General features: G+C 45.8%; 2 protein-coding genes across 7 annotated transcripts in view; one reads left to right on the top strand and one right to left on the bottom strand.

Moving 5' to 3' along the window:
• Nucleotides 1-11,010, bottom strand: part of Kdm1b (lysine demethylase 1B) — a 40,954-nt gene extending 29,944 nt beyond the window's left edge. The window contains exons 1-8 of one of the 5 annotated variants that reach the window (XM_055595185.1): nt 10,903-11,010; nt 9,712-9,977; nt 8,682-8,748; nt 6,687-6,786; nt 5,616-5,743; nt 4,238-4,327; nt 3,060-3,171; nt 1,116-1,232 (exon numbers count right to left, since the gene is read on the bottom strand). In XM_055595185.1, coding sequence (XP_055451160.1) covers nt 1,116-1,232; nt 3,060-3,171; nt 4,238-4,327; nt 5,616-5,743; nt 6,687-6,773 — 534 coding nt within the window. In that variant the 5' untranslated portion in view covers nt 6,774-6,786; nt 8,682-8,748; nt 9,712-9,977; nt 10,903-11,010. The other 4 variants (XM_055595186.1, XM_055595184.1, XM_055595188.1 and 1 more) reach the window with 4 other exon arrangements.
• Nucleotides 11,011-11,327: 317 nt separating this feature from the next.
• Nucleotides 11,328-24,580, top strand: part of Tpmt (thiopurine S-methyltransferase) — a 15,450-nt gene continuing 2,197 nt past the window's right edge. The window contains exons 1-8 of one of the 2 annotated variants that reach the window (XM_055595164.1): nt 11,332-11,488; nt 13,960-14,140; nt 15,320-15,412; nt 18,991-19,123; nt 19,805-19,857; nt 21,103-21,177; nt 22,340-22,425; nt 24,465-24,509. In XM_055595164.1, the coding sequence (XP_055451139.1) occupies nt 14,004-14,140; nt 15,320-15,412; nt 18,991-19,123; nt 19,805-19,857; nt 21,103-21,177; nt 22,340-22,425; nt 24,465-24,509 (622 nt within the window). In that variant the 5' untranslated portion in view covers nt 11,332-11,488; nt 13,960-14,003. Of the gene's footprint in view, nt 11,489-13,959; nt 14,141-15,319; nt 15,413-18,990; nt 19,124-19,804; nt 19,858-21,102; nt 21,178-22,339; nt 22,426-24,464; nt 24,510-24,580 lie in introns of both variants that reach the window. The other variant, XM_055595165.1, reaches the window with a different exon arrangement.

The following is a 24,580-nucleotide window of genomic DNA, read 5'->3' as shown; positions in this document are numbered from 1 at the left end:
TGCTGGGCAGGTGCTTTATCACTGCATTCTACACATAAGCCTCAACATTGTTTTCATACGTAAGTATGGCCACTTTAATTTTACACACCCATGGAAGGGAGGGGTGATTTTCCCTTTGCAGAAGATCAAATCCAGGGCTATTCAAATGCTAAGCAACTGTGTAAAGAAAATGTATAAATGCTAAGCAAATGCTGTATAACTGACCTACATCACTAACCCAATAACATTTCCATTTTGAACCTATTTAAGAAAACAAAAAAATAAAAAACTATGATCATAAATGTCACATAACTTTGTACCTATTGTTTAGCATGGATGTGTTTAAAGCAACAGAGCCTTTTGCTGGCAAATTTTCTATCTAACTATACAATGAAAATGGTGTATTTTACTATCTGCCATCACCCTTCCATTGGGGGGAAATCCTTTGACTCTGGGATTTGATACCCAACATTCTCTAATATTCAAAGTTGAAGACATTTGGGTAGGACAGTACATTTTACACATTTTAAAACACTAATTGCCAAGTTTCATAAAAGGCATATCAATTCAACTGCAGCTGATTTCTAACTGCCACACATCCATCCATTCTGTCCTCCTTACTGACAAAAATTCTGCTTGGTTTGGCTTTATAACATACAGAGTGACAGAATGAGGAAGCATTTCCTTCCTTTGTCCTCATGCAATCTAGCATAATTGTCCAATTCTGTTCTAGCCAATGACATAAGCAAAACTCTAATAGGCAAGCTTGATACCCAATGAGAGAGGGAGACTCAGCTAGTACACTACTCTTGCCCTTTGCACGTTCCCTTTTTTCTGCCTTGAATTCAAACACAGTGCCTCATCACTTGAGGACAGAAGATAAACTAACGACAAGAGAACATCTTTTTGGATAACTAAATCAACCCTGAACAGTCCATTACCAACCTGTCTATAGTAAAAGAAATCCTTACTCAACCCATCGTTGGGCTTCTGTTTACATACAGACCAAAACAACCATATACAATGACAAAATGACACACAGAAAATGACAAAGACATGCTACAATTACAAACAGGTTGAAATATAAACTATTCAAAAGAACACTAATTCAAAGGCCATCATCAGGGAGTGCATACCTTGGTTACAGAATTTGGTTTCATGCCACAGCGGTAAGTCTTCGCCATGTGTGGCGTAAGCTGGATTTCCTTGGTAAGCTGCCTCCACTTTCCACACTCAGGTTTTGTGCACTGAACCTACGTGGCAAATTAAGGCGAGATCAGCAAACTGCCTAACCTGAGCTACCACATCTACTCTCAATTATTCTCCTGCTGTCTCCATACCATCTGTCCCACAGTTTTTGACCCTAAGAATTGAACCTGGAGCATTGTGCATGGCAGGAAATTGCACTAGCCTTCAGTTACATCCCCAAAACCCCTTGGCTAACCTTTTAACAATCCTAGCATTTCTTTTATTTCTCTTGCTTCATCATACATTTCTAATTCAATGCTAGTTCATTTGAAAACAGTTGTCAGAAAGATTTGCCAGCTCGAGCTCAAGGAAGTAATAAGTTAAATTTGGACACTACTACTAAAAATGTATGGACATGAAATATAAATTGTGGTGTCCTGGGCCAGGTTCTAGGTCACTGAAAGGATGAGAAAAATCATAAAATTCTAATCAAGTACATACTGTACTTGTGTTAATTTCTCAGTCTGAAAAACAGCCACAGTATGTGCCTAGAAGTACACAGCTTTTAGTGGCTATCTCTGAAAGCTCCTTACATTATTCCAAAACAAGAAAATTCTGCATATCTGTATGTACACAAATGAAGTCAGATCTGGTTTTCCACATACCCAAAAATAAAAATGGATCAATGAGCTAGATGTGAAATCTAAAATGGTAAAATTCTTCTATGAAAGCACAGACATGGATCTTTTATGATTTCAGATTTGGCAGTGAAGTCCTAGCAGGGACCAAAAACACAAAGAAAATATGATAAGCTTAAGTTTACCAGAAATAAACGACCCATGCAAAGGAAAAACAACCTGCAGAAGAAATATCTGCCAATCACAGAACTGATAATGGTTTTTTAATCTAGAACATGTAAGTAATTCTCACAAGAAGAAAAAGCAGCTCAACTTGAAAATGGGCAGAGTTTTGTATTTGCAAATGGCCAAACAGCACTAGCACTGGGGAAATTCAAAGCAAAGCCACAATGAGTTGCCTGTTCACCCCCACTTGCACAGCTAGCTTTACAAACACAAACAGGAGTTGAAAAGGATAAAGGCAAGAGGGTCAGGAACAAGGCAACCTTAAGTACTTAGCAAGTTTGAAAACAGTCTGCGCTGTGAGACCATCTCAAAAATGGCAAATGCGGGATGTGGTGGACTGGGGAGGCAGCCGCAGGTGGATTTCTTGAGTTTGAGGACAGCCGTGGGCTACACAGCGAGACTCCTGTCTCAATAAAAAGCCAAAACCAAAAAAGAATTCGTGCTGGTGTGAAGGAACCTGACCCCCAACACACACACTTCACACTACAGTGAAAAATGATGAAATGGCTATGGGAAGAGTTTGGAGGTTCCAGGAATTAAATTGCAGCCTTTCAGGATCATGGCAAGTATAAGACTTCTTGAGCAACTTAGCAAACCCAACTCAAAATGAAGAGGAGGAGGAGGAGGGCTACGAGTGCACATGAGTAGTACAGCACATGGCCTAGCAAGCTCAAGGCCTCGGGCTCAAGCACCAGGACCACCAAAAACTAACCAACCATAGAAATGCCATAGGGCCCATCCCTAGATATACATGCCTGAGGAACTACAGAAAGGTATTTAATTATTTGAAACCCTGTTCATATTAGCTGAAAAGATGAGCCCCAAATGTCCATCAAAAGATGGGTGGATAAACACGAGGCCATATGGCAGTGTGTGATCTTACTTTCTTCCTTAGGCTATACTAAATTAGCAAAGGTTTCTGCAAAATTTAAAAAGCCTAGAAATAACCCAAGAAAAGATTTCCTGCAAAGCAGTTATTGCTACCATTGCTCAAGCTCTTAGTGCTCTAATTAGCAGTGCCCTCCTTACCCAGTAGGGCAGCTGCTGGTCTGCCATGAACGCCTTGGGGCTTGGCTCAGTCTTGCCATTGCTGGTCCACACTCTTTTCCATGCACTGTATTTGTCATATCCATCTTTATGGCTAAAACAAACAAACAAAAAAATCTACAGGTTAATCAGATTTTCACATTACAACTTGGGTTGATCAAGTTTACGGAAAAGACGTTACTATCCTGGGCATGTGGAGGGCGCTACGATGGCACACCAAAATGGGCTAGCAGGAGAAACATGCTGTGGACCATGTTAGATCTACAACAAACAAGGGCAGAGTCCCAGACGGTGAAAACTTTCTGCTGTGCACAGTAAATCCTACAGCAACCCTTAAATTTTTTATCAGGGGATAAAATAACAGAATAAACATCCAATTCAAATTGGAACCAAAAAGACTGAACAATAGAGAAACCCACTAGGAGAAGCCAGAGCAAGGTCTGGTGGCACAAGCCTGTAATCCCAGCTACTCGGGGTGAAGGCACAAGCTCAAGGCCTGCGTAGGCTACAAAAATAGATAAAGGGTGGCTGCCCAGGGCTCTGCCAGCTCCTCCCAAATGTCTGCACCCTATCCTGTATGCACTGAACCACACAGGAGAGCAGCCAAGCTCTCCAGAGCTTACATATATCTGACACGTGTCACGGCCAACACATGAGCCCACACACATACCGACTTTCACATTTTTTTACTGTTAAGTTTCGCATGTGTACACACTATGTTGATTATATTCTCCATTTCTTAGCACTCCCCCTTTGTCAGCCCCTCTAGACAGTTTTGCTTCTACATTTATGTCATACATACCTATGTGATTTTGTTATCTGTAGAAAATCTAGAAATCACAATTGAGAAAATGCATATATTTCATAATTATCTTTCAGAAACCTTAATTCGCGCAATAGGAGTATCTCCAGTTGCATCTGTTACCTATAAATGCTGTGACCTCACTGGTTGTGCACATCTTGTCCATGCAATCCTGTCTGTGAACACCCAGGTTCAGCCACTGTGTGCAGTGCTTACAGCACTGAATTTCCAGCCACACTTCCAGTCACCACAAGCATTAGCCGGCCCAGTAACTCAGGAAGCCCAGGAGGGGTCAAGCATTGTGACCCCTCCTCAGGCTTTGTCGCATCCCCTCCACCAGAGTTCTCAAGAAACAAACCTTCTGTAGTAGTGGTCAAAGCATTCATTACAGAAATGTTCCCCACAAGAAAGGTGATACCAGCGGGAGGTGTAGCCATTCTTGGCACATCTGAAAAAAGCAGAAACATGCAGCTTTGGCAATGAAGACTCCTCCTCTCACTTGTTTTTAATTTCCCTAGCTCGTCACTTGAGCCCATCTCCACTTCTAATACCCAGGGGCTGACGGGAAGCTAGGAAGAGTTGAAAGGTCATACAGGTCATTCAGGTCATCCTGAAATGCCTAGGATCAAAAATATTTTGCATTTCACACGTTCTGCGAGTTTCACAATGCTTGCACCATGCACAATGAAACATCAGGGTAAACGATGGGAACCCGCCCCCCTAAAAAAAAAAGTTCCCAGTAATCAAAAGTTTGTATTAGAGTTTAAGCATTTTGGACTTCAGGTCAAGATGTGCTTACTACCTCAGGAACACTGACAACACAGGAAGGGCTTAGGCCAGCCAGACATGACCTCACTAGAAGACCCAGGAGCATGGCTGGTGTCATAAAGCAAAGACACCGTCCTTGCTAGAGTGGGAAGACTCTGTGATAACATCTGATCAGCTGCAGCCTCAACAGCAGACACGAGTCTGGCAATAGCACTGACCAAGCAGCTGACGACAGCACCAGAAGTCACGCTGCGTGGACACCGTGCGTTCAGACCCACATGGGTTTACTGAAGACTTTCCTATGGAGTTAAAAGTCCTAACTGTGCCACAGCAATCACAAATTGGGAGACTAGAGTTGGTGCTGTAGGTTTTTAGGTTTGGTTTTTGTCTTGAGGCAGGGTCTATGTACTGAGGAAGACCTTGAACTACCTACTGGTGCTCCTGCTTCCATTTCCTAAGTGTTGGGATTACCAGGTATGTGCCAGCATGTCCAGTCTACAGAGTATATTGGGGTGGAACCCAGCTCCTTGTACATGCTGGCCAAGCACCGTACCAACTGAGCTACCTCTCCAGCTGTATAGTCTTGGAGACCTAAACAAGTATATGGATGAGGCGGCATACTACATGAGCCAAACAAATGACAAAGAGCAAACATACATAGGTTCCTACCAGAAGCTCGAGTCTGCGATTTCCTATACCCTGAACCTCAAGACCCAGGACTGGTACAGAAATGGCTGGGTGTATCTGAGGACCCTGTGTGGCACAGCTGATCCGGATGTGATGTCTCCTACTAAACTGGACACAACCAGAGTGTGGAGGAAGCTGCAGCGTGTGGTGACTGTCTCCGCAGTCAGAATTAGCAGGTTATAGGTCCTACATTTGTCTTTAGAACAGCATCAAGATGCCATTCCCACAAAGCACATGCTCACAGGCAGACATGTAAGGCCAAGGTAAGCCCTTAAACAGACCTTTCAGAAGCACTTGCAAAGCACACGGGATACATTGCCGTACAGCCTGCCTTTTCACATTTCCTGTACTTCTTCTCTGCGGAACCATCTTCATCCTCATCTGTGATCTCTACTGCTTTCTTCTTTGCCTGTGAAAGGATCAGCTGATGTCAGGATTTCACTGGGTAGGGGAGGGGTAAGGCAACAGAAGGTCTGCTTGAGGTCACATGTGAGGGGGGAAGCTCTAAATGTTTGTAGCATTTAGGATCAAAGTGTGCTTGCAGGCAAACACTCTCCCAACTGAGCCACACAGCCACAGCTCCAGGTGTTCGACATGTGAAGGTCAGCAGCCCCCGGCACTAGGACAGGGTAGGCCAGCACAAGAGCTTGTATCAACAACTCATGTCCTACAGAGGACCTAGAAACACCATCTTCATGATAGGTCGGTTCAGAACTAACAAACATTCATATGAGCTTTTCAATAAATGTGCCAGTCAAGATAAGTCACTCCTGGGGCTGGAGAGATGGCTCAGAAGTTAATAACAGCACTTGCAGCTCTTATAGAGGTCCCAGCACTCACGGGGCAACCTAAAACTGTCTAACACAAAAACCAGGAGACCTCCACAGGCACTAGACACATATGTGGTACACATACAAACACACACATATACATAGGCAAAATGTTCATACATACAAGATAAAAAGAAATCTTTCAAAAAGTCACTTACAAACTAAGAATTTTTTTCCTCTCAAAACAACTACATCTTTCAGTATGGAAAATTTTAAATCTAAAGAATTAACAACACTCAACTTTTATTTAATACCCTACTACAAATAAACCTTCCAGCATCACTCAAGCAGCAACAAGCTCAGGTCCAAATTCCCCTGAATGACATCCAAGCCAGGCATGACACGACCTGGCCCCAGTGTCCCATTCTGGGAGCAGCCACCCCCAGCACTCCTGGTAACCCACAGTGTTCTCCCCCTCCCCACAACTGCTGCACACTCCGCACACTGCGCCACGCCAGGGCTGTGGCTGTGCGGCTCTAACTCTCCACTCCACACGACCCTGCCCTTGAGTGAACAGAGTACCTGCCGCCCGGAGCTCCTCACAGGCAGGCTATCAGGACAAAGGTCGAAGGAGCCTCTCTTCTTTGACCTCCCTCGAGGTGCTGCCATTGCTTTGGAAAACCTGAAGGGAGGGGGTTGTTAAACAATTTTAGTATCTTTAGATATTTCAAGCCATTGTCACGGGGGCAGTGCTCCTTGAATATAGAACCCCCACTTCCAGCTTATTTAACCTGACGATGCCCGTGTTGTCCTGCACAAAATCACAACCCAAGCATGATGGGGTGTACCTGTAAACCCTGAACTTGGGAGGTAGAGGAAGGAGGACCAGAAGTTCCAAGTTCATTCATTGCTACACATGTGCAGGCAGGCAGCATGGCATTATGAGACCCTGTCAGTTTGTCATGGCCCCTCCACCTACTGTGTCTCCTTTTTCCCGAATCTTGATATCTTAGTATAAAACTTACTCATTTCTTCCTAGTACGAGCTAACAAATACCACACACTGTGTAGGAATACTCCTATATAGAATATAGGAATCTGGATTCGATAAAAGCACTAATATCTTCTGCTAGACAAATCTTAAGAATGTTTGAACTAGTCTATTAACAGCATAGTTAAACAAGCATTAAGAACAAGCATCTAGCTGGGCGTGGTCACTCATGCCTGCAATTCCAGCAGAGGCGGAGATGGCCACATGAGGACTGGAAATTCATAGCTTCAGCTGCACAGTGAGTTCAAGGCCAGTCTGGACTTGAGACACTGTCTCAAAACCAAGCACAGAAACAAAAAAATCATATCTATAAATTAGACACTGAAACCATGAAAGATATGAGTTATTAGAAAATATTTAAGAAGAAAAATGCTTAGCGTTAATAACAACATATGAATCTGTAATTATTCACCTTTTCAATCGCATTACCTCTCACACCAAACGAAGGAATGAAAAAATAAGCAGGGCATCTGTATGGGTAAGTGATGTGGAAGCAAAGAAGGATCACAGAAGACCTTAAAAGTCACAAGCTAACCTTGTAATACTCAGTTTCCACTTATAAGTTATATTTTTGTCCACAAGACCAGTTCTCATGAATTATTAACATCACATGAAAGTCTTGCTATGAAATCATGACATCAAAACTGTGAGCAGTTTAACTTTCCATTACTTTCTTAATGTCAGCATAAAGCTAACTACAAACATAAGCCCTGCATATCCCAACATGCAGAATACTTTGTAAAGAGGCATTTTTCCCCTTATGTTTATGTGCTTGGCGGAGGGTGGGGACATGTACCACAGCTCACATGTAGAAGTCAGAGGTCACTCTCTGGGAGGAACCAGTTCTCTCCTTCTCCCATGTGGCTTCCAGGGATCACGCCTGGGTTATTAGTCTTGGCAGCAAAAGCCTTTTACCTGCTGACCATCTCCCAGTCTCATGGGCCCACGATGGGGGGTGGGGTGCTAGGAGTTTAGTTCAATGTTAAAAGGCAGGCCTCGTAAGCATGAGAGCCTGGATTAACTCCCCAACATAAGAAATAAACTTGGTCCTGTGGAGTTCTCTATACCAATAAAGCACTAATAGTATCTTTGGAAACGCCACCTACCCTCAACTGTTACACAAAGGCTTCCTAGATCCCATTTGCGCTTTAACTCATTCTACAGTGTACCAGGGAATACAACATCCTGGGCAAGCACTCCGCCACTGAACTACACCCCATGTCTCATCTGTGCTTTCCAAAGGGTGTCCAACTCAACCATTCACATAAACATAATTTTCACACACATAAAAATACAAGGAAAACATGTACTCACAAAGTGAGCCACAAATAGAATATGTAAATATGCTACGTTCATGAAGTGTTTGTGAAACCTAGTTAGTCCTCCTAAGTGCTGTAGCAAAAATCAAGTGTTGTTTCCAGAGGTGTCAGATGTTTACATCCACATTGGAAAATAGGCATCTAGAAATGTCTAAAGAAATGAGAGCCCTGTAGAACCAGGGTGTGCATTTCACCTCCACTTACACACCTGAATGATGTGCTTCCTCTCTCCAAAGCACCTTCCACTCACTGGTGCTTAGTCCTCAGGTCTGGAGCTGGAAGTTCGAAAACTACTGTTAATCAAAATACAGTCTTAGAACTGAAGTGTGATTATAACAAACAAGTACAACGAACGCTTTCCCGCCTACTTAGTTTTCTTGTTGGCACAGGTTTTACATGCAGCCCTGGCTACCACAACTGCTGTCAGTCCTCCTGTCTCTTGTCTCAAGAATGCTGGGATTACAGGGAGAAGCACAACACACAGCTGCTCCCTCCGGCCTGGTTCTTCCTCAGTGAAGAAACCCAATGAAACAGAAACAATCTGCTTCCTGGTCAACATTTTATAAGCCCATTTCTTCCTCATTTTAAACACAGAGCTTTAGTTTTCTTTTGATTAAAAAAAAAAAGTGTTAAAAATAAATACATATCCGAATGTCAATATTTAGAATTGTTTAAATAACTCACAGGTGTTCTGAATGTCGCCTATTCAAGAGTTTAAACACCAACACATGAAATTCATAAAAACATGAATTCAAAAGCCTTCAAAATAGAGTAAAAAAAAAATCACAGCAGAGGCAGCGTTATTTGTAAGAACAGAACAAGCTACTAGAAACGTCTTAACAAAAGAAACTGAAATCCCCTTGGGTCACTTAAAATACAAGCTGAGCATGTCATATTCCCATGCTAATCTGAGTTTCTGAAATACGGACCCAGGCTATTTAATTTACTATTGAATACCCAACCCAATAATTCAATTTTGAATTCCCTACTGCCCCGAGTCTTTTCTTGACTGTTCCCTGTCTGGAAAACAATCATTGATGGGAATTCTCTCAAGTACCATCAGAAGAAAACCTCGGGAAGGATTTCATTATATACTTTGTAAACATTCAAAGCAGGTGTGGCGGCTCGCTCGGGGTTGGCATCTGAGAGGCTGAGGCAGGAGGATTGCTGTGAGTTGGGAGGGGGAAGACTAACCAAAGTCTTGAGTTGTGCAGTGTTAAGTGAGGGATTCCCCACACCTGGTGTGGTCTGTGGCGTGCACAAGGACTTGGGCCTCGGTGGCTGGGTTCCAGATCATCCAACCCAACTTTCTGCACCTGGGCCAGCTTCTGCCTTCCCCTTTCACGTGCCCGCTGCGCGGACTAACAGTCATCCCGACCCGGACGGGTGTGCAATCCCAGGGGAGGCATCCCGAGAGCCCTCATCACCGGCTCTCCCGGCAGCTGCGCTGGGTATCCGCTCCACCTGCGAACCTGACGGCGCTTCGCTGTCCCGGGTGGGAGGCCTGGCGTGGGGAGCACAGACTGGGATCTCTCCTCCCGGCCGCGGGGAGACCCACTGTCCCGAATGGGAGCCCAGCGTGGGTTTTCTCCTCCCTCGGGATTCCCCGAGTGGGAAGGAAAGCCTGGGGGCCCTCCCCCCCCCCGGCTGCGGGGTTCCCCAAACGCCCTGAGTGGGGAGGGCAGTCTGGAGTTCCTCCTTCTGGCTGCGGGTTCCCACGGACACGCGTGGGAGCACCAGCCTAGGGCCCCTCCCGCATGCTGCAAGAGTCCCTCCTTTCGGCTGCGGGGTCCCCAAGTGGGAGCGCAGCCTTAAGAGTATCTTCGCGGCTGGGGGGAGGGGTTCCCACGGCCCCAAGGAGGAGCCCAAAGAAGGCCCTCGTCTAGGCTAGGGGAGTCTCACAGCCCCAAGTGGAGTCCAGCGTGGGTCCCTCCTCTACGCTAAGGGGTTCCTACAGCTCCGGTGGGAGCAGAGAAGGGGGGTCCTGCCTCCATACGGATGGGTTCCTACGGCCCGGGGTGGGATCCCGGAGCGAGGCCCCTCCTCCAGGCTGCGGGGATCCTCTAGCCCCGGGTGGAAATCCACACTGGGATCCTCTCCTCCTGGTTTGGGGCTGGTGACCACGCCAGAGTGCCAGGTGCAGCCGCCGCCCCAACTCACCTCCGCCCGGCCGAGGCGCAAGCAGCTCCTTGCAGGCTTCAGACAGCGCGGCGAGTGCGAAAGCCCGCGGCCCCGCAGCCCAGCACGGGAAGCCCCGGCTCGCACAGGGTCCCCCGCGCCACCCCTTCCCGACGCGGGACGCCGGGGAGCCCCGTGGAACGCGCGCGCCTCCCGCCCGGGGTAGCCATACAGCCGGCCGCTTTGTGCGGCGCTGTCACCCGAAACCCGTCGCCACCCCCGGGGACGCACGCCGAGGCGCGAGTCCCTACCTCTCAGCGCTCGCTGGCCAGCCGGGGAGCACTGCCCCGGGCTGCACAAGAAGGCAGGCGCAGCCCCGCCAGCTGCAGCAGCTCCGCCGTCGCCGCTTCCGCCCCTATCACGCCGTGACCCGGAGTGGGAGGAGCCCGCAGGCCCAGGGAGCGGGAGGGTCCCGGCGCTCGCCCCGCCCCGATTATGTCCGCCACTGCGCAAACTCGGCAGCTGCGAAAGGCGGGGCCTATGCGTTCAGGGCGGGGGCACTTACGCCGGGGCGGGGCTTAGGCTTGAAGGCGGGGCCTGAGTGGGCCGGGCGGAGTCTCTGCCTCTTAGGAAGGGCCTGCGCGTCCTGGGCGTGGCCTGCGCGTCCTGGGCGTGGTCTGCACGCCAGGCGGAGTCTGCGCGTCCTGGGCAGGGAGCTCACGCCGGGGAGCCGGGTCTATAGGACGGAGCCTGGATAATCTTTCCGGGGCGGGACGTGCCCACATTGGGCGGGGCCTTCGCCTCTGGAGCGGGGTCAGCGCGTCCCTGCAGCGCTCCGGGCTGTCTCCGACTGCAGAAGCGGCTAGGGTCTGAGGCAAGCAGTTGGGCGAGGCTGAGGTAAGTTCCCAGCCGGTGACAAACACAGGGGTTTGCTAAGACTGTGTGAGTCTGTTACAGAGTTTTTCAGAATAGGGCGTCCGAAAAGCACGGGGGACCCAGCCACCCACGTCCGAAAAGGGGTTCCGGGAACCGCAGCAAAAACTGGGAATAAAGAGATCAGACTGAGAACGCTTTGAGTCCATTGTTATTAAGTATCCCCGTGCTTAGTGGTGTATTTCAGGTAGCACACAGCCACGTGTAAAGTACTTCCCTGAGCCATACTGGAGATCTGTGAACTTCAGTGAAGTTACTTTTCAGTTTAACGAAATTAAAAAATAAAACTAAAGCGGAAGCCAGGCGTTGTCGAGCACGCCTGTAACGCAGAGGGAGCTGAGGCAGGTGGATCACAGCAAGGGAGAAACTAGCATGGACTGCCTAGAGAATTCCAGGTAGACACTGTTTAAAAAAAAAAAAAAAAAAAAAAAAGTCCTAAAGCAGAAACAAGTGTGTTTTTAGGTGTGGAGGGCTTGGACCAATGAGCATATTGGAAGTAAGCATTTATGAGTGGGAATTATTGTGGGTTTGTCTTTTCTCATCCTTGTTCTTTGCACTTTGGGTGTGTTTAGAATTTTATTTCTCCAGAAAGGAACAGTGAGCAGCACATTGAGGCGCTGTTACAACAGCTAAGTGATTGTATTTATGACACTTTCAGGCCCATCTTGGGTGAGAGAGAGAGCTGGGCAGGGTAAAGATTATCCTTTCTTCTAGTCTAAAGAGCACTTCTTTCCGAGGGCAACTTTTGGTATCACGGTTTCTGATAGAAAACAGCAATTCTTGTGCTTTTCTGTATCCACAATAATCACATACTTCCTACTGACTTCTCAGAATTCTGGGCTTTGGCCCCTGACATCAGGACCTGGGAAAAGCCATTTGTTAGTAAATACTTGCTGCGAAGTGCATTTTTGTTTCCAGAGTTGATGGGGTGGGGGTGGGGGGTCCTTCCCTCATCCTAAGCACAGAACCTAAGTCATGCAAGAAAAGGACATTTCCTTACATTGCTGCCCTTGCGACATGTTTGCCATTTCACAAATAAAATCATTACATTCAAGTCATATTACCACTAGTGATTTAAACAGCAGGTCAGAATTGTGGGGATTTTTTTTTTTTTTAGATTTATTTATTTATTTTACTTTATGTGAACAAATGTCTTGACTGTATTGGACCCATTACACTGGGGTTTCTGGGAATTGCACTGGGTTCTTTGCAAGGACAACAAGTGCTCGTAACCACTGAACCATCTCTCCAGCCCCCAGAATTGCGCTATTATATTGTTCTTAATATTGGAAGGGCAGGTATCCACATACATGTGCAATTGCATAAAGTTCCTACCCCCTCGGTTCCCTTCTTGTGAGTGTTCTCATGCAAGGAGAAGCCGAAGTATAGCTCAGTGGCATAGTGCTTGGCGAGAATGTTTGAACCCATAGGTTCAGTCTTTAGTACCCTTCCAAAAGCTATGAGAAAATTATTTGAAAATGCAACCTTACGATGTAGCAGTAATGTATTGAACCCACGTGTCTATTTTTTTCTCCCTCCTGAAGCCCTAGCAAATCAACCATTAATAAAGGTGAAGACGCAGAAAGCAGAGGACTGCTGGTTAAAGGAGTGCATGGCTTCAACAAGCTGAATTTAGATCTAGCTCCTGAGTCAACCAATGGATGATTGTTGACAGTACAGAATCCCAGAACCCTCCTGTCTTAACAGCACTACTCCCAGAAACAGGAGTAGGACTGAAACTAGGGGATTGGTTTGTTAAATTTCTGGTTCAGAAAAGGCTAAATGACAGGTTCTTTTTGTTAACGTCTCACAGCAGGATTTCTACTCCTTGTCATATCTGCAGACTTTTAGGGTGGGGTGCAGGTTATTCTCTGATGACATCTTTCCTGACATACAGCAGTGAGGCATTCTTAGTACTAGACTCACTGAAATGTTATTTTAAGTGTGGCTTATTGGATATTGAAAATTGGGTTTTGTTGGTGGTGGTTGGTTGGTTGTTTTGTTGTTGTTGTTGTTGTTGTTATTTTGTTTTCTTATGTCTTTTGGATACAAAGTCTCTCTGGAGCCCTGACTGGCCTGGAACTCATTATGTAGACCGGGCTGGCCTTGAACTCAGAGAGAGCCTCTTGCCTTTGCCTCCCCACTACCGGGATTAAAGGCATATGCCACCATGCCCGTCTTGTTTGTTTTTGAGACAGGGTCCTGCTGTGTAGCCTTGCCCAGCCTGGAACCCACATTGTACATCAAGCCAGCCTAGAATTTGTAACTATCCATTTGCCTTTGTCTCCCAAGTGTTGGGGATGTGACACCATTCCTGTCCTTGATGTTGCCACAGTTTTCTAAAAGCTGTTTCCAGGGTAGAAGGGCTTTGAAGAGTTCATCAATAGGATCATAGTGTCCCTGAATGCCATCATCGTGGATATTTTTCCACTTAGGCGCTGGAGCCACACGCCTCTGAGACAAAAATTGTCTGCAAACCATGAATGATACCATGCCCCTTGACGTGACAGAGCACCCTGATACAGAGGTACAGAAGAACCGCGTACTAAGCCTAGAAGAATGGCAAGACAAGTGGGTGACCCGTCAAATCGCATTTCATCAGGAACACGGGCATAAGTAAGACACGTTTAGTCTCTGACAGAGAAATGCTTTATCAGAAACTGATTCTGGTGGAAGTGTACCTCGGTTGGTAGCGAGCTCTCGTAGCATGGAGGAAGCTCTTGGTTGGATTAGCAGCATCAAACAAAACTGGGCACAGGGGCATGTATCCATAATATCAGCCCTGGAGAGGTGGGAGCAGGAGGATCAGAGATTGAGGCCAATGCTGGGCTCCAAGAGACTTTGACTTTGAAAGAAAGAAAGGAACAGAGAGAGAGAGAGAGAGAGAGAGAGAGAGAAACTGACTTTGAAATAAAAGTAATGCACAAATACATTATTGGATTTACTTTCAGAAATCCATTGTGAACTTCTCTCATTGTGCAGCCTTTTGGAAACCAGAAAGCACCCATAGCACATCATCCTTTCATGAGCAGTGTGTCTTTTTCCTCAGTGTATAATGACATGACTCACGGATGAGGTCATCTTCTGCTTAAAAATCACCTGCACTTTCTTCACATTGGTCGTGGGTGCTTGCACATTTGTGGCAAATGCTGAAACAACATTTAAGCTTGGGTCTCCACATGTTTAAAAGTGACGGTGAGGGTGAAGGCACTTGCCACCAACACCAACAGCCGAAGTTCTGTCCATAAACCCCACCTGATGGCAAGCGAGAACTGACCTTTGGAAGTTGTTCTCTGACCTCCAGCCATGTGCCATGACCCACATGTGTACACACAGACACACACACCACATAAATTAATTTCCATAATTAAAATTAAGGAAAAAAGAGGTAAGCTTATTGAGTGGCTATTCTGTGAAATATTGAAAACATGTAGACCCAGAGACCACCTCCTTAATTGCAGGCTCATAGCAAAAACAATAGTATCAATGTGGTGGTTACTACAGACGCTTCCAAATACATCACTCAAGGAAACCTAAGCCGCTTTTATTTCCCAGTCATGAAAACCCAGCTTGTCAGTCACATTTGCTACCAAGTAGCTGTGTGATGGAGTTCCTTAGCTGTGCTGTTTCTCGAGGGTAAACTCAGGTTGCAGAAATGAACACTACCTCCCTTACATTGTTGGGAGGATTGCAGTAGTGCGTGGGAGACTCGTAGTGTCATACATTCCACTCTCCCTCTCCTGAGCATGCGGGCTAGTTAAAGCAAGCGCTGTTTTGACTTTGGTTTCTCCCCAGGCTGTTAAAGAAGCATTTGGATACATTTCTCAGAGGCCAGAGCGGGCTGAGAGTGTTTTTCCCCCTCTGCGGAAAAGCGGTTGAGATGAAATGGTACGCACAAGTAAGCCCTGGCTAGCTCTTGCAGAGGAATACTTCGGGTGAATATTTAACAGGGTACGTTAGCTTAAAAGACAATTCAGTCAAGTGCGGCAGGACATACCATAATTGTGGTGCTTAGGAGGTGGCAGCAAGAGGATCAGGAATTCAAGACTTGGCTGCATGCTGGACTGCTGAACTACATGAGACCTTGTCTCAAGAAAAGCCAGTCAACAAAACATACGAAGAACAACAAAATCCCGTTCTCAAATATAATAGTATCTGTATAATAGTATAATAGACTCTGTGATTGTTACAAAATTAGAGACAGGGTTTCTCTGTGTAGCCTTGGCTGTCCTGGACTCAATTTGTAGACCAGGCTAGCCTCAAACTCACAGAGATCCACCTGCCTCTGCCCCTCTGAGTGCAGGGACTACAGGCATGCACCACCATGCCTGGCTGAGATACTATTTCTAAACAAGAATAGTGCAAACTGAATCAGGCACGACCTTGTCTTTTTGTATTTTTTTTCAATGGCCAAAAACAAACAAACAAACAAACAAACAAAACATTTAGGAGGGGGTCAGCTGAGGATTTAGCACAGCTGGTAGAGCACTTGCCTAGCATGCAGATGGCCCTGGGGTCCATCCCCAGCATTAAAATGAGGGTGGTGTACACACCTGTGATCTTGGCAATTAAGGGGTGAATTAGTTTGGAACACTGGGGAACACTGCCTCCTTTTTCCTATCTCCTGGATTTTCATATGTGATTTAATGTTCCTAACTGGCTTAGCAATTCCAGAAACTACGGATGTTTGAAATGGAAGGCAACAGAAAAAACAAACTGCAGCACAGGCTTTGAGCGGGGCAGTGTTTATAGTCCAGAGTTCGTGCAACCCTCCCTTCCTTCCATGAGCAAATAGGAGCTTTTGTTATTTTGAAGCACTGTTATAAAACCAGGGTAAGGAGAGTCGTTTCTGACGAGCAGTCCTCTACAGAAAGAACTCAGTCTAATTAACAAGCCACTTACGCTGTGAGGTTACTCTCAGTCACAACCCTAGGAATTGTTTTTACAGAATGCACTGCTGTCATGATAATGCACAGCCACAGACACATCCTCCAAGATGCATATTTGCTTAAAAACTTAAATGTTAAGAATTTCTTTCACTAAGAGGAAAGAATAAAAGATTGGAGGAAAAAGTTATGTAATGCAAAATAGACTTACTTTAAAATGCTCTGCCCCACCCCCGTGTAAATACAGTGATCTACCCACAAAGCATACGAGCATTTGGATTTTATTCTCCAGTAGAGAGAGTAAAATTTTTGCAGCCCACACTGTCTCAACTTGTAGCTAAAAACATATATTAAATGGCTGGTATGGGTCTAAACAGCTTGGTTAAAGGCACTTGCTGCTCTCTCAGAGGACCCAGGTTCAATTCCCAGAACCCATCTGCCCTCTGTGAAGACACACGCACAGCATATACACAGACACAGATATACTTAAATAGAAATTAAAATAAGCAAATAAAACTTTTAAATGGTTCTTGTAGCCTGAAATTCAAGTGTGGCTAGGAAATTAAAAATTGCATTTCTTGTTAGACATCTTTTTAAGTGGGATCTCACCAGATCAGAAGACAGTGACTTTGCAAACTGCCTGTGAGAAAACACCTCTGTGAGCAGAAGTGATAGCTGTGCTGTATCAGCTTTTAGGCAACATTAATGAGACTGTATAGCTAGCTAGCCGGGTGTGGCTGTGGAATATGTTGGGACCTCAATCCATTTGTATCAGAAATCAAGGATTTGGGGGTATAATTCAGTGGGAGGGTACTTGCCTGACACCTACAAGCTCAGGCTTTGTTCCCCCAAACTGCAAAATAATAATAATAATAATAAAATTGAAATAAAAGTACAGATTCAAACTACTGTAATTGCACGTAAGTTAGCATATTAGAGTAATTTTTACTCATTTAACTGACCTATGTATGTGCAGGCATTGGATATGAGCAAATAAACTAACCAAGAGCAGAGGCCAAAAAGCATTAAAAGGACACACGAAAGTTAGTTTAGAGTTTCACTTTTGCCGGGTTTGTGTTCCAGGCTAACCTGCATGTGTTGACCGGGAAATACAGAGACACACAGCCAATTTAGATAACTTCTTTGCTTATATTTTGTAACCCCAAAAACATGTGTGGAGAGTAAAAGAAATAGTCTCTATATGCCAGAGTACAAATCCCCTGGGCAGGATGAAAGTCGAGTTATTAGTATGTTTATTTTTAGGGCTATAAATAGTGCTCCGCCCACATTGCAAGCCTCACTCTTGTGTAGGTAACAGGCACAGTCCGTCTCGCTGCTGTTTCAGAATGTGCCTTCCATTCCCAGTTAATACATGAGAGAGTGGTTAGAACATCGTGTGATGTTCACCTTTGATCACCCTGTGATTTCATCTGAAGAAGACGTCAGGTGACAGCCAAACTCTGAAGCTGCATGCAAATAGACTAAGTGCACACGTGTGCTCTTCAAACAGTGCCTGTTTCCTCAGTTTACCCCCTGGGCCCGGCCTTTCCCCTCCACGCGTGGGGTTAGAAACTTGCTATTCAGTTTCCTCATCCCAGCACTTGACAGCAAGCTCCCTAAGTTCTGGGATTAGAAGCCCATGCCCCCATGCCTAGCTCATATTGTTCCCTCGCTGTCACTTTCCCATCATCCTCGTGATTTCTATGCATGATTCTGCACGGTGAAGTGAGGTTGAGCTTGGCCTCTTCTGCATTGCAGCAGAGCTGACTACTTTCTGTGTAACTTGATATAAACTCACTTCTGTGTCTCAGTATTTGTGCACCTGATATTGTTTTCTTTCAACCATGACATCCTCAAAATGTAAAATCTGTAACTCTGGAGCTTGTTAGGAAAGTGTTAGCCATTTGCATATGGCAGTAAGATTCATTTGCCAATCATGTTTATTGTTAATAAATGGAAATTATAGGACTATTACCAAAATTCACAAAATACGTCAAGCTTGCACTCCAGAGTGGCAACTAATAACCACACGTGGCAATTTGTAAACATTCATTCGATTATATTTTTTTTCAGTTTTGAAACAGAGTCAGCTGAATAGTAGTCCAGTGCAGCCTCAGGCTCAACATCTTCAGCCTCCTATACTGGAACTGGTGGTATGAGCTGGCCATTTAAATACAAGCCAAATAAAAATGTTAAATGACCTCTATGGGACTGGCCACACCCCATAGAGTCACGTAGGAGCCACTGCTGTTTCATACAGGACAGAGATAGGCATCTCCCCTGAAAATGAGTCAACAGCCAGTGCTGATATGAAAAGATTGAAAAGCATTTCCTCTAGTCAAACACATTTATATGAATGCCTGTGAAATTATGGCTCCCTTAAAATTAAGGGAAACATACAGATTTCTTTTCTTTTGCTGTTTTCTCTCTCTTCTTGTCATGCATTTTCAACACAGGACCTTGGGCATGGTGGGGACTCTGAGCTGTACTCCCAGCCAGGAGAAACATGTCAGTTTATTGTGCTTTTTATTTTGTGGTCTATGTGAAGAAAAGCTGAAGTGTGAATGTGGTTTTCTGCAGGTTTGCAGACCGAGGCCACACCGTAGTTGGTGTAGAAATCAGTGAAATTGGGATCCGGGAATTTTTCTCAGAACAGAATATTTCGTACACGGAAGAACCGCTCACAGAAATTGCCGGTGCCAAAGTATTTAAGGTTTGCGTTGATTGGTAACTGATTATTTCTGTGCCCCACCAAAAAATGATTTTTTTTTTTTTAACCATGGGTAAATGAAGACATTAAACAAATGTCACATGACTGCTCTTTAACACAGATTACCCACACATGACGCACTATGGTGAGCCTTCCAGCTCAGCGCTTGGAAGGCGGAGACAGGAGGATCATTAATTCGAGGCTAGCCTGTGCTACATCATGAGATTTTTGTCTCAAAAGTAAAGGTGATAGACAGGCAGGCAGGAAGACGATAGGTTAGGGAGATAGATATTTAAGATAAATATTGGAGTTATAGATGATAAAAAATAGCTTGATAAGCTGATCTTAGAAATAGATATATAAATGGTAGAACATATATGTATGTATGTATGTATGTATATGTTCATACACCGTGGTGCACATGTGGAGGGCAGAGGAAAGCCTGTGGGAGTTAGTTCTCTCTTTCCACCATGCAGGGCCCAGGGTTAAACCCAGGGTGTCGGGCTTGGCTGCAGGCACCTCACCCTCTGACCACCCAGCTGGTCCCCATCCAGGCTTTACAGTTACTGTGTTTAATATGTGTTCCCTCTACCTTGGCTTTGCCTGAGCCCTGTCTCCTTTCCTTGATCACTCAAATATGTCCTAGTTAAGTATAAAACAATGTTCTGCGCTGTTTCATTACAGAGCTCCTCGGGAAACATCTCGCTGTACTGCTGCAACATTTTTGACCTTCCCAGGTAGTGAAGGTGTGAGTGAGTGTGAATGAGTGCATGTGACTGTGTGACTGAGCATGAGTGTGTGAGTGAATAAGTACGTGCTTGTAAATGTGAGTGTAGACGTGAGTAAGTGTGTATGTGTAAAACACGAGTGGGTATGTGTGGGTTGCGTGTAAGTGTGTGTGAGTGCATGTGTGTGTGAGTGGTAGTGTCTGGGTGACTGAGTCCTCTCCCTCCCTCACTGTGTATGGGAGGGAGTGTGTGTGTTTGAGTACGTGCGTGCTAGAGGACAGCCTTAGATGCCAGTTGTTGCCTGCCACCCTGTTTGAGACAGTTTCTTGGCCACTTTGTACCCCAGACTAGCTGGCCTTCAAACTGGGGGCTCTCCTGTCCCCCCAGCGGTGTGAAATTTCCGTGGGTTCCAGCTCTCTGAACTCACGACCTTGCACTTAACTCAGGAAGCCCTTTACCTACTAATCATCCGTTTGTTTCTTTAAGAAGGCGGTTAATGCAGCACATAAATCAGGCAGATCTTTGTACGTTGGAGGCCAGGGCTATATGGTGAGATGCTGTCTCAAAAAAAAAAAAAAAAAATGGTCCTTGGTCCACCAAGATGGCTTAGGGGGTAAAGATGCTGTCATGCAAGCCTGATGACCCAAGTTCAGTCCCCAAAACCCACGGTGGAAGGGAAGGACTAACTCCTGAAAGTTGTCCTCTGACCTCCACACACACTCACGCTCATAATGAAGGTGAGCCTTGACAGTACAGCGTCAAGAGTTACTGTCTTGCACACCAAAAGCCTTGTCTTTCTGCTTCCTGGGGATAAACTTCCCGAACTCCCAGACTTTCAGAATCATCACTGTGACGCAGGACAGGTAAAGTTTAGGTAGGAGAGGGAGGCTGCCTTCCACCTGGCACCTGAACCTGCACCCAAAGGGAATCACGAGCTGCAGGAGGCAATAGGTACCTGACAGAACTGATGCCTGAGCTGGTGGCTGGGACAGGGCGACAGCTGTTGCCCACCGCCCTCTGTTCCTCCCTCCTTTTTCCAATGCGGGATGCTGTGGAAGTTAGGAAAGGCACAGTCCCCACAAGAGGGTCAGTCACCCCTCAAGAGTCTATAGAGAAGAGGTGACGTGAGGTCCTTCACCCTTGATGATTGATGGTAAGGTCCCAACATGTCCCCTGGGGAACACCAGACGCATTGTTTGAGATTTGACCTTTTTCAGACAAAATGTAACAACCTTTCCCCTTTCTTCTGAGCAGGGCAAATATCGGCAAGTTTGACAGGATTTGGGACAGAGGGGCACTGGTGGCCATCAATCCAGGCGACCGCGACCGGTAAGCTGGCTTTTCCAGTGGCTCTGGTTTCCTTTGTGTTTAGCCGAGTCTGAGGAGAGCTAATGTGTGAAGCCAGTAGCTCGGTCACTTTGCAAGCCCTGCCACCTTGACCAAAGTACTGTGGTTCTCTAGGCCTCAGTTTACCATTCTGAAACCTGAGACTTTCTGCAAGTACCATAACCACCACTAACACATGTTCGACTCATGTTCTATGCCAGGACTTGTTTGAAATATGTAGTGTGTGTTAGTACATTGAGCCAGCCTTACAGCCCCGTGATGTCGACACTGTCTTGATTCTAATCTGCACAGGAGAAAGCTAAGGTCAAAGAGCTATGTCCCAAGTTAGGCAGCTAGTGCCTGACAGTTGCGATTCTAATGTGCCAAGTTCATGTGGAGCTCTGCATTAAATGACCTCTAAGCGTTACTTTGGCTATTCAAAGAAAAGAAACACGTGAGCCAGGTAATGCACACACACACACCACATAAGAATAAATCTAATCTCAAGGAGAACAAAACAGAAAACCCTGCCTGCCATGCACAGAGCCCTTCGTTCCAGCCTCTGTACGCCATAAATTTGGTGCGGTGCTGCATGTCTATAATTCTGACACTTAGGAAGTAGAGGCGGGAGGACCAGAAAGTCAAGGTCTGCCTTGGCTACACAGTGAATTTGAGGCCAACCTGGGCAAGGGGCAACAAAACCCAGGTCATCTTAGTTACTGTTTTATCGCTGAGAGACACCATAACCAAGGCAGCTTATAAAAGAAAGCATTTAATTGGGAGCTTGCTCACAGCTTCAGAGTCTGGCCATCAGGGCAGGGAAAGCAGGTAGATAGGTGTAGCAGCTGAGCAGTAGCTGCTGCCAGCAGGGCCAGAGAGAGTAAGACTGGGCCTTGCTGGATCTGCCCACCCCAGTGACACACCTCCTTCAACAAGGCCACACCTCCTAATTCTCCCCAAAGAATTTCACCATCCGGGGACCAGGATGCAAGTGGATGAGCCTCTGGGGGCCATCCTCATTCAAACCAGCGCATAGGTTTATACCATTATTGGAGAATTTCATAAAGAGTTGACAGTAAATGCTGGCTTCCTTCATTGCCTCATATCCCCTCCAGCCTCTGTCTGTATAGAGAAATGAAACATCCTTTTTTTGTGCTCTTCCTAGCTATGCAGATTTCATGCTGTCCACACTGAGAAAGGGGTTTCACTACCTCGTGGCTGTCCTTTCTTATGATCCAACCAAACACGCAGGTAACGCTCATTTTGTTTTTGTTTGCCTAATTTCTTATCTCGCAGGAAGCACACTGCTTGTGTGCATGAAGGTAATTCTGGGCTAATGAGAACAGTAAACCTTTGTGCTCTTCCACACTATCCCTGCTTTCTTCTGTTCCTTTCCCAGATTAGGAGAAACAAATGTGGTTGCCAAGGTCATTGTGTGGCTGTGATGGCCCAGAGGTAGAGCTGCATGGAGGGAATAGTGAGACACACTCAAAAACATCCCCACAGGAGTTCTGATAAGCAAAAGGCCCAAGGAGGTGTGGGGTGGTAGGGCTCTGCTGGTTTTGAGACAAGGTCTCACTTTAAAGCTCATCCTGGTCTGGAACTGACTATGTAGCCTAGGCTAGTTCAAATTCAAGAGCTTTGTGCTTCAGTCTCCCAAGTACCTGGGTTGTGGACATGGGCCACCAGCCCCGGCTAACCTTACATTATCTATCATATGCTACTACCATCCCCTTTGATTTTGTGTAGTGTTTGGCATTGGCGGGAATCAAACCCACGGTTTTGTACCCGCCAGGCAGGTCCACTATCACTGAGCTTCACCCCAGCCTGACTCTTTGTTTTGAATTCCTAGAAAGAATTTTTCCATCTGACTCATTTTTGCTTTGCGTTGGGAAGAAGCTTTTGCAAGACTGGAGATGGACCCCAGGGCCTTAGAGGCCCCTGCTGGGCACGCTTTCCTGCTGAGCTACCGCCCAGCCTTGGATGCTGAAGTTTAGTATCCGCCTTGCACAGGCTCATAGTTCCATGAACGAGTTAGAATCAAACGTTTAGACTTTTAAATTTTGTTTCGTTTTATTATTCGAGACAGGGTTTCTCTGTGTAGCGTTGGCTGTCGGGACTTGTATGTAGACCAGGCTGGCCTTGAACACACAGAGATCCACCTGCTTCTGCCTTCCTGAGTACTTACAGGCATTAACTACTATGCCAAGCTACACTTTTAATTTGTAAGAACCCTGTTTGATTTCTTGCTTGGGGAGAAGGCTGTTGTTTGGTTGGCTGGCTATTTTCGAGACAGCATTGGATTACATAATCCCCAGCCCCACACCCGCTTCCTTGGTTGGTTGGTTGTTTTTTAATATAGGGTGGTTTCATGTAGCCCAGGCTGCTCTTGAACTCTTGATCCTGCCGCCTTGACTCCCTAAGTGTTTGGATTATAGGTATGAGCTAGTATGTCTGGCCTTGTTTGATTTTTAATTGAGTTTTTTTTTAAGTGCCCCATTTTAATACTATTTATGTGTGGTAGTCTTTTGTTGTTGTTTGTTTGAAAACCTTGGATCTAAAATGCTCACTAAAGCAGGAGACTTCAGCGTCTCTCCTTATGTCTGAGGCAGTCGGAAGAGAGGGTGATGGAGGCAGGAGTGAGCTCTGCTCATCTCAGTTAAGCCCTCCTCACAAGCAGGAGGTCCAGGGAAGGCACTGTGGGAAGCACACAGCTGGCTGTGTCTGTGGCGGGGAAGGCACTACTCTAAAGGACCACGGGGAAAATGCTGCAAGTCCCCGACCCACAGCCAGCTAGGAAGAATGTAGTGAGGGGCACACAGACGGGCAGAAATCAGCACCTCGGAGGAGGGACACCCCAAAGGAACATGCCAGTGGGCTCCACTCTGACCTCTGACATGAGATGTACAGGAACCAGGTCAGGGGACCAGGAGCGTGGCTCAGTTGGTAGAGTGCTTCCCTAGCACTCCAACCAGATATAATCCCAGCACTCAGCAGGTACAGGCATGGAGAGACAGAAGTTCAAGGTCATCCTTGGCTACATAATGAGTCCATGGCCAGCCTGAGCTGCAGTAAGACCCTGTCTTTAAAATGTATACACACATACCACAATAAAACAAAAACAACTGAAAAGGCATGCTATATCCTTACCTATCTGGATTTCTGAGTGCTTTATAGAATAAGTATCCATCGCATCACTGAAATTAAGCTGAGAAGTGAATCTCAAGAATTTGTCTTTGGAATTAGAGCTGAAAAAAAGTGAATTATTCATCTCATTTCTTTTTTCCTAGGCCCACCATTTTATGTTTCAGATGCTGAACTTAAAAGGTTATTTGGTAAGTTAACATTCCTTTTTACTACGTGTGTGTGTGTGTGTGTGTGTGTGTGTGTGTGTGTGTGTGTGTGT

Source organism: Psammomys obesus, unplaced genomic scaffold (assembly GCF_907164565.1).
Source record: "Psammomys obesus unplaced genomic scaffold, mPsaObe1.curated_primary_1811, whole genome shotgun sequence".
NCBI classification, from domain to species: Eukaryota; Metazoa; Chordata; class Mammalia; order Rodentia; family Muridae; genus Psammomys; species Psammomys obesus.
The sequence above is the reverse complement of the archived record's forward strand: the minus strand, read 5'-3'. Positions and strand labels throughout refer to the sequence as shown.